The sequence below is a fragment of the Engraulis encrasicolus genome, chromosome 12, assembly GCF_034702125.1.
Source record: "Engraulis encrasicolus isolate BLACKSEA-1 chromosome 12, IST_EnEncr_1.0, whole genome shotgun sequence".
Taxonomy (NCBI): Eukaryota; Metazoa; Chordata; class Actinopteri; order Clupeiformes; family Engraulidae; genus Engraulis; species Engraulis encrasicolus.
This window is the reverse complement of record NC_085868.1, coordinates 23745134-23760843: the sequence shown is the minus strand read 5'-3', so window position 1 is coordinate 23760843 and position 15710 is coordinate 23745134. Positions and strand designations below refer to the sequence as shown.

At 42.2% G+C, this 15710-nt stretch overlaps 2 protein-coding genes across 3 annotated transcripts; both read right to left on the bottom strand.

Annotated features, from left to right (window-relative positions):
- Positions 1–241: 241 nt before the first annotated feature.
- On the bottom strand, positions 242–8336 carry erich2 (glutamate-rich 2). 2 transcript variants are annotated; one of them, XM_063212599.1, is made up of 11 exons: positions 8141–8336; positions 7909–7960; positions 7758–7788; positions 7623–7665; positions 7334–7426; positions 6809–6898; positions 6388–6485; positions 4688–5001; positions 4088–4145; positions 3273–3344; positions 242–1087 (listed from the first exon to the last, which is right to left on the bottom strand). In XM_063212599.1, exons 1-11 carry the CDS (start codon positions 8149–8151, stop codon positions 813–815), a joined length of 1137 nt encoding a protein of 378 aa, XP_063068669.1. In that variant the 5' UTR covers positions 8152–8336; the 3' UTR covers positions 242–812. The 2 variants fall into 2 exon arrangements, with proteins under 2 accessions (XP_063068669.1, XP_063068670.1); XM_063212600.1 differs by lacking the exon at positions 6809–6898.
- A 4924-nt stretch (positions 8337–13260) lies between these two features.
- LOC134460139 (transcription factor Sp5) lies at positions 13261–15107 on the bottom strand. Its single transcript, XM_063212598.1, has 2 exons — positions 15057–15107; positions 13261–14672 (listed from the first exon to the last, which is right to left on the bottom strand). The coding sequence occupies exons 1-2, from the start codon at positions 15105–15107 to the stop codon at positions 13560–13562; spliced, it is 1164 nt and encodes a 387-aa protein (XP_063068668.1). The 3' UTR covers positions 13261–13559.
- Positions 15108–15710: the final 603 nt, after the last annotated feature.

Sequence of the window (15710 nt, the reverse complement as noted above, 5' to 3'; positions counted from 1 at the left end):
ACTGACTGAAAGTTTGGAGTGGGCCCTACCGTGGCACATATGGTAGGGCACTCGTTTGCTATGCAGTCGACCCGGGTTCGATTCTTGACCCGGGTCCTTTGCCGACCCTTCCCATCTCTCTCTCCCAACTCAATTCCTGTCACCATCTGCACTATACTATCATGAATAAAGTCAAAAAGACCAAAAAATATCTTTAAAAAAAAGAAAGAAAGTTTGGAGTGAGGAGTCAGCACACTTAGAATCCTTTTTTCTTTGATGTTTTATTCCAAGACAGGGATGGTAAATAAAGATTGACATTTAGTACAGTGTACTTGACATACTTTGATGACTTCTGACCGTTTACTGGTATGACTTTATTGAATGTCTGCTGTGCGGGAAGGAAGGCTGTGAGGGAAGGAAGGGGGCAACCAGATCTGGGGTGCATTTCTGGAAAGTTGTAGTTGTGAGCAGTTAGCAACTTCGGTAGTTGCCTATGGGAAATTGCATTGCAACCAACAAAATAGCTAACATAGTTAGCAACTACGCTTTCCAGAAATGCAACCATGTATCGTTCCTGCATGCACCACAAAGCATACCGTAATACGCTGCAGATAAGCATTATTATATTATTATTATTATTATAATTATTTTATCACAGATATAAGAAAAACAAGATCAAAGGTGCTTTTTCTGTTTTGTGCGGGCATTTATATTTTATATAAAACTGCATGTATGCAACTCACATGCAGAGGCAGAGTAACAGTCAATGGTGAGCAGGACAGCCACACCTAGGTCGAACCAAACTACTACGGTAAGACTGCTGCTCAAAACCACTATGGCAAGACGGCTGCTCTTTTACAGCGCTCCTGCTCTTCACCTGATCTCCTCACGTCTGTGTTTGAGTCCTCTTCGTCTTCCTCTTCAGAGGACGAGGACGAAGAGCTGCCAGAGCCATCGGTGTCCCCTTCACTACTGTCATCATCAGTATCATCACCACCACCGTCATCATCGTCACTAGTGTCATCCTCCTCTTCATCCTCTTCATCTTCTCCACTACTAGATCCCTTCTCCTCCTCCTCTTTCTTCCTCTCCTCCTCGGCCTCTTGCGCTAGAAGACAATGTGAATATGTGTCAAAGTGGCCACACTCAGTACTTCAGTATCCCTTTTTGGGTTAGTGTTTTTTGGGTTAGATTTTCTCTACAATCTTTGATGAAAAAAGGGAATATATTGCTTGTACACACCTGAATATAATGGCTATAAAGTTGTCACTCAGGCCCTTTCCACTTCCATTACTACGCAACTTTTGGTTGGATCCCATATGAGGCTGAATCCTATAAGGGCATTCCCTGCCTGCATAGCTGAGACTTGTTAGCCAATCTGGCACAAGACAACTTGCTGGTCTAATTTGCCCACTACAGACTCTGTCGACAGAATGTTCATTAAAAAGAGAGAGAAAAGTCCGCTACAACCAGGATTTTATGCTCCCCATTATTTTTTCTTTTTCCGTGACGTTTCAGGTAGAACCCGTCTTCAGACGTCAAAGAAGGGTTCTACCCGAAAAAAAAAGAAAAAATAATTGGGAGCATAAAATCCTGGTTGTAGCAGACATTTCTCTCTTTTTTATGTGGCTATTTATTGGTCCTCCTCCCAGGTCAGACGCTTGGATGTGCAAGCTTTTACCTTCAACTTGACAGAATTACCTGACCTCCCAGATGACGGGGTGCCATCTCCGATTGCTCTTATTAGCATTGTTAATGAGTCAGGTTAACAAGCAAGACGTAATAACGAATTTATTGACTCACATAGTTCGCCTTTAACCTGTTAAGACACATCGTTATGTAAATTTGCTGTTACCAGAATCGCAATGGCCAAGTCATAGTGCATTACTAAAGCCTGTCTACTATGTCAAATTATTGAACGTAGTACTGTGGTAGTTAACTTTTCAATGTCTGGGGGCACACATTTGGGCTTTCATGCCCGCCCCATGGGGACTCCGGTTCGAGTCCGAACGGGGTCATTTCCCGATCCTCCCCCATCTCTCTATCTGACTCATTTCCTATCAGCATCTCATACTATCCTGTCAATAAAGGCATCAAAAACCCCTAAAAATATTCAAAAAAACAAATAAATAACTTTTCAATGTCTATAACAGCGTTCCAATGGTGGAACGGTGTGCACTATGGGGCCATGCTTGAGGCCGCTCTTCAGTGTTCCCTCAGCAACTGGCACAGGGGAGTGGGCAGCAGGGATGGGCTTGGCTTGGGGTGCGCTAATTGGAGACGACATGGCATATGAAATCCTTTTAAAATATTACATGCTCGCCATTATCTTTCCAGTGAATAAGGGCTTCATTAATATTAATCTTCTGCTTTTAATTTAACATTAATCCTCTGCTATAAAGTTGATTTTTTATATCGCCTTTTAACATACACAAGACAAAATGGCACAATGAATCAACTTCTAACCCAGTCTATAACTTGGAACGTGTAGAAGGCAATTATGAATTTGGCATGGTAAAGGACAATTTACATTATATCCATGCAATGAATCAGGAAAAGAGGTCAAGAAGGGAAAAAAAAACACTATCTATTAAAGTTTCTAATAAAAATGTAAATTAGGCCAAATAAAGTGAAAAGAGGAACACTCAACAACACAAGAGTGCTTGGGGAGGAGAGTCCACATCCACAGTACAGGAAGACAGAGTATTCAACTCAATACCTAACCTCCCATCCTCTCCCTTTGCATGTGGCCTTGTGATGCAAGACAAGGCATTGTTAAAGGCACCCTAAGATTTTTAGTTGGGAATCCATGCTACCCATTCACTAATGCTACCTTTGTCATTACCACCACCATCAAATTCAAAGTATTCATTATGACTGGGGAAATTGCACTTTTCATACATGAAAAGGGGGATTTTCTCCATGGTCCGCCATTTTGAATTTCCAGAAATAGCCATTTTTAGCTGCAAAAATGACTGTACTTGGACCATACTAGAAAATATTAGTTTATTACTTAGTAAACTTTCATGAAAATATCAAATTTGGCAATAGGCTGCCCAGTTTCAATGAGCAGCCTATTTACAGTACTTTTTTGACCATTTCCTGCACAGTGTACCTTTAAAGACAGAATGTACAATTTGCAATCAGATGTTGAATGGTTAAAGGTTTCCCAAACGTTATTGTGCCTAAGTGGGGCATCGGTGAAGCACGAGGATATAAGCAAAAGGGGAGGATGGGAGGTTAGATATTGAGTTGGACCCTGAGTGTGTATGGCGTGTTCCTTGTGAACCTACCCATCAGTAACCTTTCTTCAATAAGGGGCAGGAACAGCCTGGCTTCTGGGTTCTCTGGCTCATAAATAAGAACTGAGAGAGAGAGAGAGAGAGAGAGAGAGAGAGAGAGAGAGAGAGAGAGAGAGAGAGAGAGAGAGAGAGAGAGAGAGAGAGAGAGTACCGAAAAGAAGGCCAGAAGAGAAAGAGAGAGTGAAGGAGAGAGAGCACGAAGGAAAGAAAACAGAGAGAGAAAGCAGGAAATAAAGCAAGAGGAGAGAGAGAGAGCGAGAGAGAGAGAGAGAGAGAGAAAGCAGGAAAGAAAGCAAGAAATAAATACAGTAGATCAACAACACCTGTGCTAAAAGGAACAACTAGACGCCACCGTGGTTCTGCGGCGAGCTATTATAAAAGCAAATGATTAACAATTAAAATTATATTATCACGGAGCGTCTCAGTTCAACTGAGGCATGGCGCAAAATATCAATCACCAGCCAAGGGAAGGCAGGCTTGTTCCAAACGGATGAGGGATTTTTATCGTTTCATTTTTAAAAATTAGCTGCCATTATCATCGCCACCAGGACAGCCGACCGTTTAATGGTTAAGTTTGTGGTCTGTGAGCACTCGTAAATGTGGCTTAAATCTCACTCCAGACAATACGCCAGCCTCTGTGTGTGTGCATGCGTGTGTGCGTGTGTGTGTGTGTGTGTGTGTTCGACAGTGAGCAGTGCAATGGACATCAACCTCAGCCCATTAAAGACCAAATAACATTGTGGCTATTCATAACTGAATATAGATGCAGCGAACTGTGGGTTGTGTTGTGACATGATGGGACTTACTCATCTGGCAGAGTTTCTGAGACAAGAGGTAGTCTTTCTCCATCACCGCCTTCAAGAACTAGACAGAGAAGTTGAAATCGTTTTGGAAATCGTCATTTTGCCACCTTAAAAGCCCATTTGTTTCATCATTAGAACAGTCGTTTGACCAATAGTGGAACATACGTACTGCCAACGGGGTAGCATATCAGCCTTTACATTTGCTAATGTGAGAGAGTCTATTAAGCATGAAATTTGCACTAGAAAATATAGTATATTGTATATCAGAACACACCGTCACACACACACACACACACACACACACACACACACACACACACACACACACACACACACAGGTAGAGGAAGAGACAGGGTTGTATTCAGTCTTCAGACCTCTCAAGGAGACATATTTACAGTCTCTCTCTCTCTCTCTCTCTCTCTCTCTCTCTCTCTCTCTCTCACACACACACACACACACACACACACACACACACACACACACACACACACACACACACACACACACACACACACACACACACACGTTCAGGCTCAAATGAAATTGCCCTGTTCATAAACATGCTTGATTGCACTGCAGTTCAGTTCAGTTCAGTACGTCACCTCAGCCATCAGTTCTAAAGGTGCGGTGCGCTGCGGCTCCTGATTCTCATCGCTGCTCTCCTCATCTTCGTCATCACCCTCCTCTTCCTCATCATCATCCTCCTCCTCACTAGGGCTCTGACCCCCCTGCAGTCCTCCCTTGGCATCAGGAGCACCCCTGCTGTGGGCACGCACCTCCAGTGAGGGGGGCGAGGGCACCACGAGTGGCACCAAAGGAGGCCCCACCACTGCCGCTGTACCCACCTGCTCCTCACCCTCCTCTGCCAACGCTGGAGGGGGAGAGCTCAGTGGTGGCCTCATGGTGCCTACTAGCGCTGGGTGATATGGAAAGAAAACATAGGCCATAACATGGATTACTTTATATCACGATGACGACATACTGTATAGCAGGGGTGGGGAACCTTTTTCATTCAAAGGGCCACTTCAAATTCCTACCAGGGCCGTAAAAGTCCTCCGAGGGTCGTACTATGAACACAAATCATGATTTCCCCATGCAATTTAGGCCTATATTGAAGGTAGACACCTTTAAAACATACCCCACCTTGTCTAGGTCCACTGAATATAACTTAATTGTATTGGAAATGTAATTTCTAAGATTCCTTTACAAAATATGTCATATTTCATGTGAAGCTGCATAACATTAAAATTATATCAAGGGCTGCAAACGGCCCTCGAGACAGAGGTTCCCCACCCCTGTTGTATAGAATATCACAATATATCGCAATTACGTATGTTTTCAGTTATTCTCTTTGTGTCTTGACTTGTGACGCAAAACCATGTTCCTTTCAAATTCTTTCTTTTTTTCTTTTTATCCCTCTTTTTTACAGTAATATGAATAACAAAAACATGTTGGCATCGCGACAGTACAGATACTATTGTGAATGTACTACTGTAATGGGTGTGTGGAACATGGTTGTCAGAAATAGCATGGGAGTGCAGTGCCATAGACATTTATGCCCACAATACAGATTTGGATAAATAACATGTACAATTTACAAAGATGTCCTTCCCTTGTCCGTCTATGAAATCAATGAATACTCCCTAATAGGCTACTGCACTCAGGCAACTCTTCTGTTTTTGTTATTCAATGACCAGGGTGCAAACTTTGAGTATTTCCTCAGAGCAGCCAAACATTTTTTAGGTAACACTTTATTTAAATGGTTCACTATTACAGTGGATCTACCACATTATGTTCAGTGTAATAACCAGTGTAGCAATATTTAATGCCATGTAATACCAGTGTAACGCCATACCAATTTTGTACTTACATCTAGGGTTAGGGTTAGTGTTAGAGTTGGTCCATGCTATTACACTGGTATAACATGGTATTAAATATTGTTACACTGGTTATTACACTGTATCTAATGTGGTAGATCCACTGTAATAGTGAACCATTAAAATAAAGTGTAACCAAAACTTGCATGTGAAAGCATATACTGTGCATGCTTGTGGTTATATCTAATCTCAGCAATTTTTATGTGTGATACTACAGTACAAAAAGGCCTATGTGCTGTTTACTGTGCATCGCCTCTAGCATCTCCAAGCGCTTCCAGCGGCCTAACAGCCTACTTAGTAGCATCCCCTGCTCATCTGATAGCCTGTAATTTTCGCTGTCAGCCATACATACTGTAAACCTAAGGAGCTGTGACGAGGGGAATGATGTGGGCTGTGTTCACTTCATTTTGCTGGCGTTTACTCACAGGAGAGCGGAGGCTGAAGTGGTGCGGCAGGGACAGGCTGTTTGACTGCCGCATGCCTGCTCTCTGCCCCATGTGTGGATCTGGCACGCTCTCCAAGACTGAAGGAGGGGTGGAGGGAGGGAGACGGGCAGTTTACAGGTCACATGTTGTCTTTTTTGTTTGGTTGTTTGTTTTGTTTTCCACAGTGGTGGACAAAGTAAAAGTAAAAGTACTTTCGTGGTGTAATTACAACAGTAGCGCATGATATTACATAGCTGTTACACCGTTTACTCCATTTCACCTACCTATTGAGACAGACTTTGTTATTACTGAAAAACAATAAAAACCTAATAAGGACCCACCACAAACTCAACCCAACCTCTGCAGAATCAGCGTATCGAAAGACAAGTAAATTGGTCTACTTTTTACTCAGATAAGTTACCTGTGTAGGAAAGAAACTGTGTTTCTGTTTTTTACTTTTACTTTGTCCACCACTGTTTGTTTTCCACTTCTATGCCTCATAGTGCAAGACCTGGAGGAATGGTCCCTGACAATCTTTCACAAGAAGAACATGATATCAACAAAACCAACAGCTACTGCCATGCATATTTACAGAAAAACAGGACAATCAAAGGCTTAGGCTTAAAGGATAACTTCAGTCAATTTCAATATGCTGTTGTATTGCTCACGCTACCCTTGACTTGTCAGTGCCCGGTGATGCCACATTTTTCGGCTCAGCCCTTTCCAAGATATGAGCTATTCAAATGGGGGCAGCGTTTGTTTACATTTTTTTATTTTTATTAACATAGGCCTACTCCAAATATTTTCCCAAAAGGTATAGCTGTTTGCTAGTTGTCTGCTTGACTGAAGTTAGCCTTTAACTATTAAATTAGGTATCATTTACATTCCAATTTATGGTACTAAAATATCTATTTATAATACTTCTGACTTCTTTTCCCTATCTTACCCATTTTGCTTAGCTTTTGGGGAACTGGTAGCAGTCGTCTTGGTCATTCTCTGATCTTTTGTACCAGCTTTTGGGACTGGCCTTACCACTGACCTAGAAAGACACAGCAATAGCAATCATGATCAGACAATATCTTAAATTCCTGAATATTTTTTATAATAAGTTTAGGCAACGTTTCTACTTTCACTGACTTGCAGGAGACTCCTGATGTGTGCCAGGAGACTGACTCCTAACAGCCACTAAAAATGACCGGGGAGAGTGTGCATGGTGACAAATGTAGCCTACCCACCCTGAATTTCTGTGGAGGAACTCACTAGGCCTACGTGCTGGTTCTGTGAAGAAACGCCAGAAGTTAACTCTCTCTCATTCTTGCATTTAAAGAAGCTGTAGGCTGTTGGACAAGATAGGGACAACGGTAGCATACCTCCGGTCTCGTGTTGTGTGGCACACGTTCCCTGAAAATAGGCGAACAAAGGTAAGTAAACGGTTACACGACAATATGCTTGCTACCCGACAACAATTTGGTCGTGTTGACATGTTTGTAGATGGACACCTTGTTAAACTATTGGGCCTACCTTTGAGTCCGAGCGACCTGTTGTAGACGTGCCGATACACTGTAACGTGTGTCTGGTTTCAACAAAAGGACAGCCATCTGTAAGTCTATTATAATACACTCCAAAGTCTCCACAATGTAGCCTAGATAGCAACATAATTTCACCACGTTTCCGATTAGGCCAACTTGAAACATTCTATCCAGTTACTGTGCTTCGAAGAGTGAGTGATGTGTGCCTAATCTGCTTTACGCACCTGCTCATCATTTCGGCGCGTGTACAACCGGCAAGTCAAATCAACTGCCAGTTAACCCGAAAAATGACTTTGAGGGGACAGCAGAACCATCAGCCTCTAAATAATCCAGCATGCGTAATGTTAACCACTCTTCAAAGCTCTCTTTCCTCCAAACTAGCGACGTTGAAGGAGGAGCAAGAGGCAACACTAACTTCCGTTCCCATAACAACTGGACAACACGCGCATGGCGCTTTACTTCGCCTGTGTCTGCCCATATCACAAAGACCAAATGGTGCACTTGTGCACTTCAGTGCTCATGATTCAGTGCGTATGGCGTAGGCCTATTAGTTACGCACGGAAACCTAGTGCCCCAAGTGCACAAGAGCAACATTTGAGATCCAGCACTAGAATAGGCCTAGTCTGCCCATCACGCAGGGCTTTTTCCTCTTTCGCCCATCATCATCTAGCTATCCAATAAACGTCTTCCTCTTCAGGATAGGCTATAATAGCCTACAATACGATAGGCAATATAATGTAAGCCTATAATATAACGTACTATAATAAAATAATAATATTATTATTAATAATAGTAACAATAACATGATTAGGCTTAATTTTAATTTGGCTAATATTGCCTTCCTTTATTTTCTGGACAATTTAGCCTATTTGCAATATAGGCCTACAAGTAAGTGAAGTGATTTTTTTTTTTTTTTAAACAGATACACATGCCAATGAGGCTTCGAGAACTGGAGTGGAGTGGACTCTGTCCCACAACCATGATGAGCACAGGTAAACTACTGCCCCACTTGGCTTCATACTACCCAAACCATACCTCATCTCTCCACTCCAGTAACCAGACGCAATGCAGTTTACAGTCAGTAGTAGTAGTCTACTTGGTCAAAATACATAAAAACAAAATCTTCATAGTAGAGAGTCTGGTTTATGGTATGAGAGTAGGGCTGGGACATTAATGTATTAATTTTGATTAATTAATCACACAAAAATTAATGCGATTTTAAAAAATAACTAATTTTAATCGCACTATAATATAGCTACATAGTTCTGGATTAGACCTGTGTGGAGGGCAGCATTTCGCCTCATGGTGAACAGTCTGCTGAAATTGAGAAGAGTTCTCTCTTCTTTTAAAAATGAAGAATATTTTTAGATTAAGCTTATTTATTGTCATTATTCAAAATCAATGTGAAAAAAATACTTTTCACTGTTTACAAGTCAGATATTTAAATGTGATTAAAATGCGATTAACTCGATTAATTAATTTCAAAGCCTATAGATTAATTTGATTCAAAAATTTTATTGAGTCCCAGCCCTATATTAGAGTCTTTCTCCCTTTACTTAAAGTGAAAGCCCATTGGGAAACTCCAACTCACATTGTCATTGTGACACAGCACTCCACAGCACACAAGTGAACACTGCACACAACAAAATTGCATTTATGCCTCACCCGTGCAAGGGGGCAGCCCTCAATGGCGCCCCTGGGGAGCAGTGCGGCGGGACGGTACCATGCTCAGGGTACCTCAGTCATGGAGGAGGATGGGGCAGAGCACTGGCTACTCCCCCCACCAACCTGGCGGGTCGGGAGTCGAACCGGCAACCTTTGGGCTACAAGTCTGACGCCCTAACCGCTTACTCATGACTGTCCACTTCCGAACCTAGTTTGGGGGTCAGACGTTTTATTTGTACCTGCTGAAAACCCCTGGCCGTGTTATGTATTGTCCACATTTTTAGGCAAAATAGTAAATGATGAAGAAAACTCTCTGGATGATTTTTTTCCTTCAGAGGTTTGACCTGTGGGTGTGCGCATGATGAGCGCAAAACATCTTGGAAAATGATCCATGACATTTCTTGCTGGAGCCAGAGTTGAGAATCTTGCTTCTTCCTTGCCTCTTAGAGAAGTAGAAGTAGAGACTTCTCAGAAAAAAAGGGAAAACGGAAGCGCAGCAAGGATCCAAACTTTTCAACAAGGGTGCTCTAACAGTTAGTGGTAGTAGACAACCAGGAGGAAACTGTGGCACTCCAGTTGCAATATTTTTTCACTTTTTCTTCAAGGCAAATAGACTGCCCCAAAATAGAGACTTGTTGGTGTTAGGGGTTCCTGTAATAAGTTGGTTAGTCCCAGGGGTGGAAAAGTAACTTATTACTTTTACTCAATATTGTACTTGAGTAGCTTTTATGAATACTTTGTACTTTTTAAGTACATTTTTAAATTAATACTTTTACTTGTACTTGTACTTGAGTACATTTTGACCCAAGTACTTTACTCAATTACACTGGAACCTGGCCTGAGTACTGAGTAAAAAAAATTGACTGAGAGACAAAATGCCATGCACAATAATGCCACAATCCGCCAGAAATGAAAGATTGTGCAGGATGGCACACAGCATTTCCACTATTTTACTATCTTGTATCAATGTGTTGGATGATGGCGGGTGCCAAGCAAGAGATAGAGGTTATGGAGGATGATATTCAAGAAAAATAAACATGACATTCTCAAGAGGAAAGCTAATTAAAAGTAACTAAGTACTTTTTACTCAAATTACATTTTAAGTGAAGTACTTTTTACTTTTACTTGAGTAGATTTTTATATAGGGTGGATTGCCCTAATGTGGGCCACTGCCTAATGTGGGACACCTAAGCTTCAGGGGCTCTGGCTCCTCCCTAAACTAATGAATGTCAGTGAAACTATGGTAAAAGCAAAGCTCTACTACCATGTGACCAAAATAAGTTTACATTTTAACTATCCAATAAAAAAATAGGGTGGGGCAATCATCAAACAAGAAGCACCTGCTGTGAAACCATCCAAAAGGCCAATGACATAGAGTTTTGACTAAATTAGTGTTAAGGGTATAAAATCATTAATATCAATAAATCCATGCAACTTTTGATTCTGATGTATTTATGAAATGTCTGTTCATTATAAAATAATGTAAAATGTTGGATATTAACACTTTATATGTGGTTTTAGATTGATTTTCTTACTGTCCCACTTTAGGACAGGTGGTGTCCTAATGTGGGACGGCATGGTTTGCCTAATGTGGGGCACTGGTTTATGCAATAACAGTGGTAATTTACATGGTGAAAATTATGTTTTACAGTGTTAAACTGTATTATAGTTGCATATATTTAAGGTCAAGTGATATTTGAAAGGATTAAAGTTGAGGGCAAGGGATATCTCTAAGGTTTTTTGTGGGCTGTGTGTGTGCACGTGTATGCACGTGTAGGCCTGCGTGTGTGTGTGTGTGTGTGTGTGTGTGTGTGTGTGTGTGTGTGTGTGTGTGTGTGTGTGTGTGTGTGTGTGTGTGTGTGTGTGTGTGTGTGTGTGTGTGTGTGTGTGTGTGTAAGGGGGATGTCTCAATATGACACACACACACACACACACACACACACACACACACACACACACACACACACACACACACACGCACGCGCGTGCAAACGCAACATCAAAAACATTAAGCTTGAGCTCATTTAAATCGCTTGTAGTAAAAAAACATTTTCTAAACTTTAGAAAGACAATATACCTTTAAAAGACTACCTTAAAATCTATGAATTATAGCTTGTAATCCCATTTTGTTGATGAAATGCACAGTTTTCAATGAAACGATGGCTGATGTCAAAAATAAATAGTTTTGAGAGAATTATGCTACTTGTTTAGTTGTTTACCATTATTTGTGAAGGTACACCATGGTTTAAAACATTTAACATTGACTTTACAGTGTCTTGCATTAAATTTAACATTACATTTCACTGTCCCACTTTAGGACAATGACTGTCCCACATTAGGAAGTTGCTCATACTCTGAGATGCTTGGGCACTAAGAGCACTAATTTCTGTATAATTTCTTTTATGAAAAAAATATCTGCATTTTTTCTCTTGATTTTATGAGGGCACCCCTGGAGGATTCCAAAAATGTAATGGATGTGGATTTAATGTGTTGTCTTGACATTGTAATAGTCTTCAGAAGTCCGAAAACCCAAAAATGGTCCACATTAGGGCAATCCACCCTAGGTACTTTTACTTGTACTTGAGTAGAATTTAGGCAAAGTAAAGATACTTTTACTTGAGTGCACATTTTCTGTACTCTTTCCACCTCTGGTTAGTCCCTTGGGAAGACACTGTACTAACCAAGTCATTGGAAATAAAACAAGCTTACCACTCTTCTGCAGAAGAGCATTTATTGTCTGAATTGATCAACAGGCGTCATCAGGAAATAAGTGGGAAAGTTTTCTAAGAGTTGGTCATGCTCAAAGGCATTCACCTAGAACTAGAAATTCATGTGACACATGCTTATACACATCTCTCTCTCTCTCTCTCTCTCTCTCTCTCTCTCTCTCTCTCACACACACACACACACACACACACACACACACACACACACACACACACACACACACACACACACACACACACACACACACACACACACACACACACACACACGCACAGACACAAGGGAAAGTTTCACTATAGCCCATCCAACATGTGCATGCATAACTTATTATAAGAACATTGGCTTGTCGATCACCCGTGTTGACTTGTCCCCTAACAAATTGCAGTAAAGGTGCACTGTGTAGGATGGTGGTATTGCAATGCTGCATATTGAAACTGAGCTGCCCTTTTGCCAAATTCAATCTTTTCATGAATATTTACTGAATAATAAACTAATATTTGCTAGTATGACCAAAGTACAGTACTAAGGCAGCTAAAATTGTGGGAAAATTGTGTACATTGAGAAGATCCACCTTTCATGTAAAAGTGCAATTTTCCCAAACATATTGAATACTTGGTGGCGGTGGTGAGTATTCAAAGGTAACATTTGAGAATGGGCTGCATGGATTCTGGAAATGAAGTACAAAAATATTACACAGTGCAACTTAAAGGAAGTCATCACATTCTGTCTGCATTCTTGTTGCCTCAGTTTTGCAATGACACTTTGGGTTGGGACAAACAGTGTATTTATGAATCTGATTTTTGCATATTTGAACAAAATCAGACTATGGTATATGGTACAACTTACATACATTTGGAATGTGTTATTTTACGATAAAGGGAATAGAAAAGTAATTTTGTCTACTGCATTTGAGCAAAGTCATTTTATTCTGATGCAGTTTGGGCTACTTAATGACTCCATAAATTACATTTCTCTTCAGCATGCATTTCCCATTCAGGCAGAACTTAAATCATTTCTGGACTTTTGTTCAACAAAAGCTTTCAATATTATTTACACGTTCTGAATATGTGCCACATGCCAGACTTTAGCTTCATGTCAAATCATGGTGCACTTTGATCCACAAGACAGTAGGGTCCCATTGCCAGTTTGTTTTGGGCAATTTACATACTCTATAGTGGCACCCCCACAATAGCTTTGGCAAATCGACAAGTAAACACATGGACTTTCTTAGACAATACTTCATCAATGTCTTCAGTAATGTCTTGTGTCCTCCCTTTTCACTTGACCGAAAATCCGCTGTGGCATTCTGCCCTTCTTGCCCTGGTGGGTCTTCACGTGCTTGGCGAGGTGGTCGCTGCGCATGAAGCGCTTGCAACAGTCCGGGCAGGCGAAGCGCTTCTCACCCGTGTGCGTGCGCAGGTGTCTCTGCAACTCGTCGGAGCGCGTGAAACTCTTCCCACAGAATAACCAGTTACACACGAACGGCCGCTCACCCGAGTGCCAGCGCAAGTGCGCTTTGAGATGTGACGTCTTGCCGTAAACCTTCCCACAGCCAGGGATGTGACAAATGTGTTGCTTTTTCTTCCCTGGCTCATCCGTGGACGGGTTCGAGTTTTGACAGTTGGGGCATCTGCACCTGCGGCATCTGCGGGCGCCACTGAGCGACGATTTGGAATGAAACAGAGCTGCGATCTGAGTCTGGTAGTGCGCAAACTCTGTGTGTCCCAAAACCAAACCACGCTGCAAGGGGAATCGATGCGCGCCGATTGACGAGGAGTGCCCGACGGAAGTTCCACGCTGTAAACTCCACCACGGAACATCGTCCGTGCTGCTGCTGCTGCCCTGCGACAAATGTCGTGATTGTTGTCCATGAACCAGACCCGCATGTCCTTGAACAAAAGTTGCCATGGGTGAGGCGATAGGCGCGCTGCCAGCCGCGTATGACACCGTTGGGACGTAGGTTGGAGTGCAACTTGCCTGCAGCGACTGCATGGTGCAAGGAAGCATCTTGACCGGTGAAAAATCATATGGGTATCCTGGTTCTGCTGGTGGGGTGAGAGGAAGTTCATGCTGCGCCGTAAAAGATGACTGGATGTGTGAAGAAAGGGGTGATTTAGGAGAAAGTCCTAAAGTCCCGGAGTTATTGCTGAAATGGCCCTGGTTGACACCGTCGTTACTGTTCCATGGATTGAAGAGTCGCGGCGGGGAACTCAGCGTGGTGTCATAGGAATACTGGATCTGATGGTGGTGATGGGGTTCCACGGAGCTGGAAGCTGGGTAATGGCCAATGCGGTTACAGGTGGCCGCCAGAAGAGCCAGAGGTGGATGTTTGCCAGCTTCCGGCGAGGAGTTGGGCGTCCGATCCTGGGGATATTAAAACACTTCATTACCATTCTGTCATATTCATTAGTGAGACAAGAGACCATTTCTCATTTCTGAGTAGGCCTACTTTCCACCCTTCTTAGTTATCCCATTTTCTTCTTCTTTTAATAATAATGTGATGCCCTTCAGAAAAAGGAGCCTATGTACTTGTTAAAATATTACAAACATAGAAAACAGATTACATTGGGTGTCTACTTTTGTTTTCATGTTCACAAAACAATCTTTGCTTATCCTATAACAAGGGCTTGAGGTAAGTTACAATAGCTTGACATAATGGTCACTGTGATGTATAGAAAGTATAGTTTGCTTCTCATGCAGGTCAGATATGCACAATATACACATTATAGTATCATAAAGTCAACAAACCTGGAGAAAAGCATGAAGCGTATCATTCCTCATGACATCCACCGCTGCCATGATCACTGGAGTCTGTGTAGTGTTTTTAATTTTAAAAAATCCTTAAGCTGTGTAAGTGAGCACCTACAACAATATGTGCTCTTCAATCCAGCACAACAAGCTGTCCAATGATCACAGTGAGTGACACCCCGTCCTGTCTGTTCCAATGTTCCAGCTCGCGAGATAGCCCTGAACCGACTGGAAGGGGGGTGGAATAGCGTCTTAGAATGTGATAAAGACTTTGGTGGGCCGCCAGCCAGTGAGAACTAAGATTTATTACTTTGAAGTTCGCCGCTGCCCAATCATCTGAGAATAGCAGCTCTTTTGTGAAAAGGGGGGTGTGGGGTGTGTGTGTGTGTGGGGTGGGGTTAGCAGCAGCGCCTTTGAATCCACAAAGCTCCCACGGAGTGTTTGTTGTTCTGGATAAAAGGGGCTGATTATGAAAGGGGTGGTATGGGGAGGAGATAAAGGGTGGGACAATTAATGAATTAATCTCTATGAGCAGAAATGTATGTACACAAATAATTGGATTTTCTTGATCAAAGACACCGGAGGCTGCGGGGAGCTTTTGGGAAGCCCGGCGCGTGCCCTTTAGCGACACACATTAGAGATTAGGAGGCCACT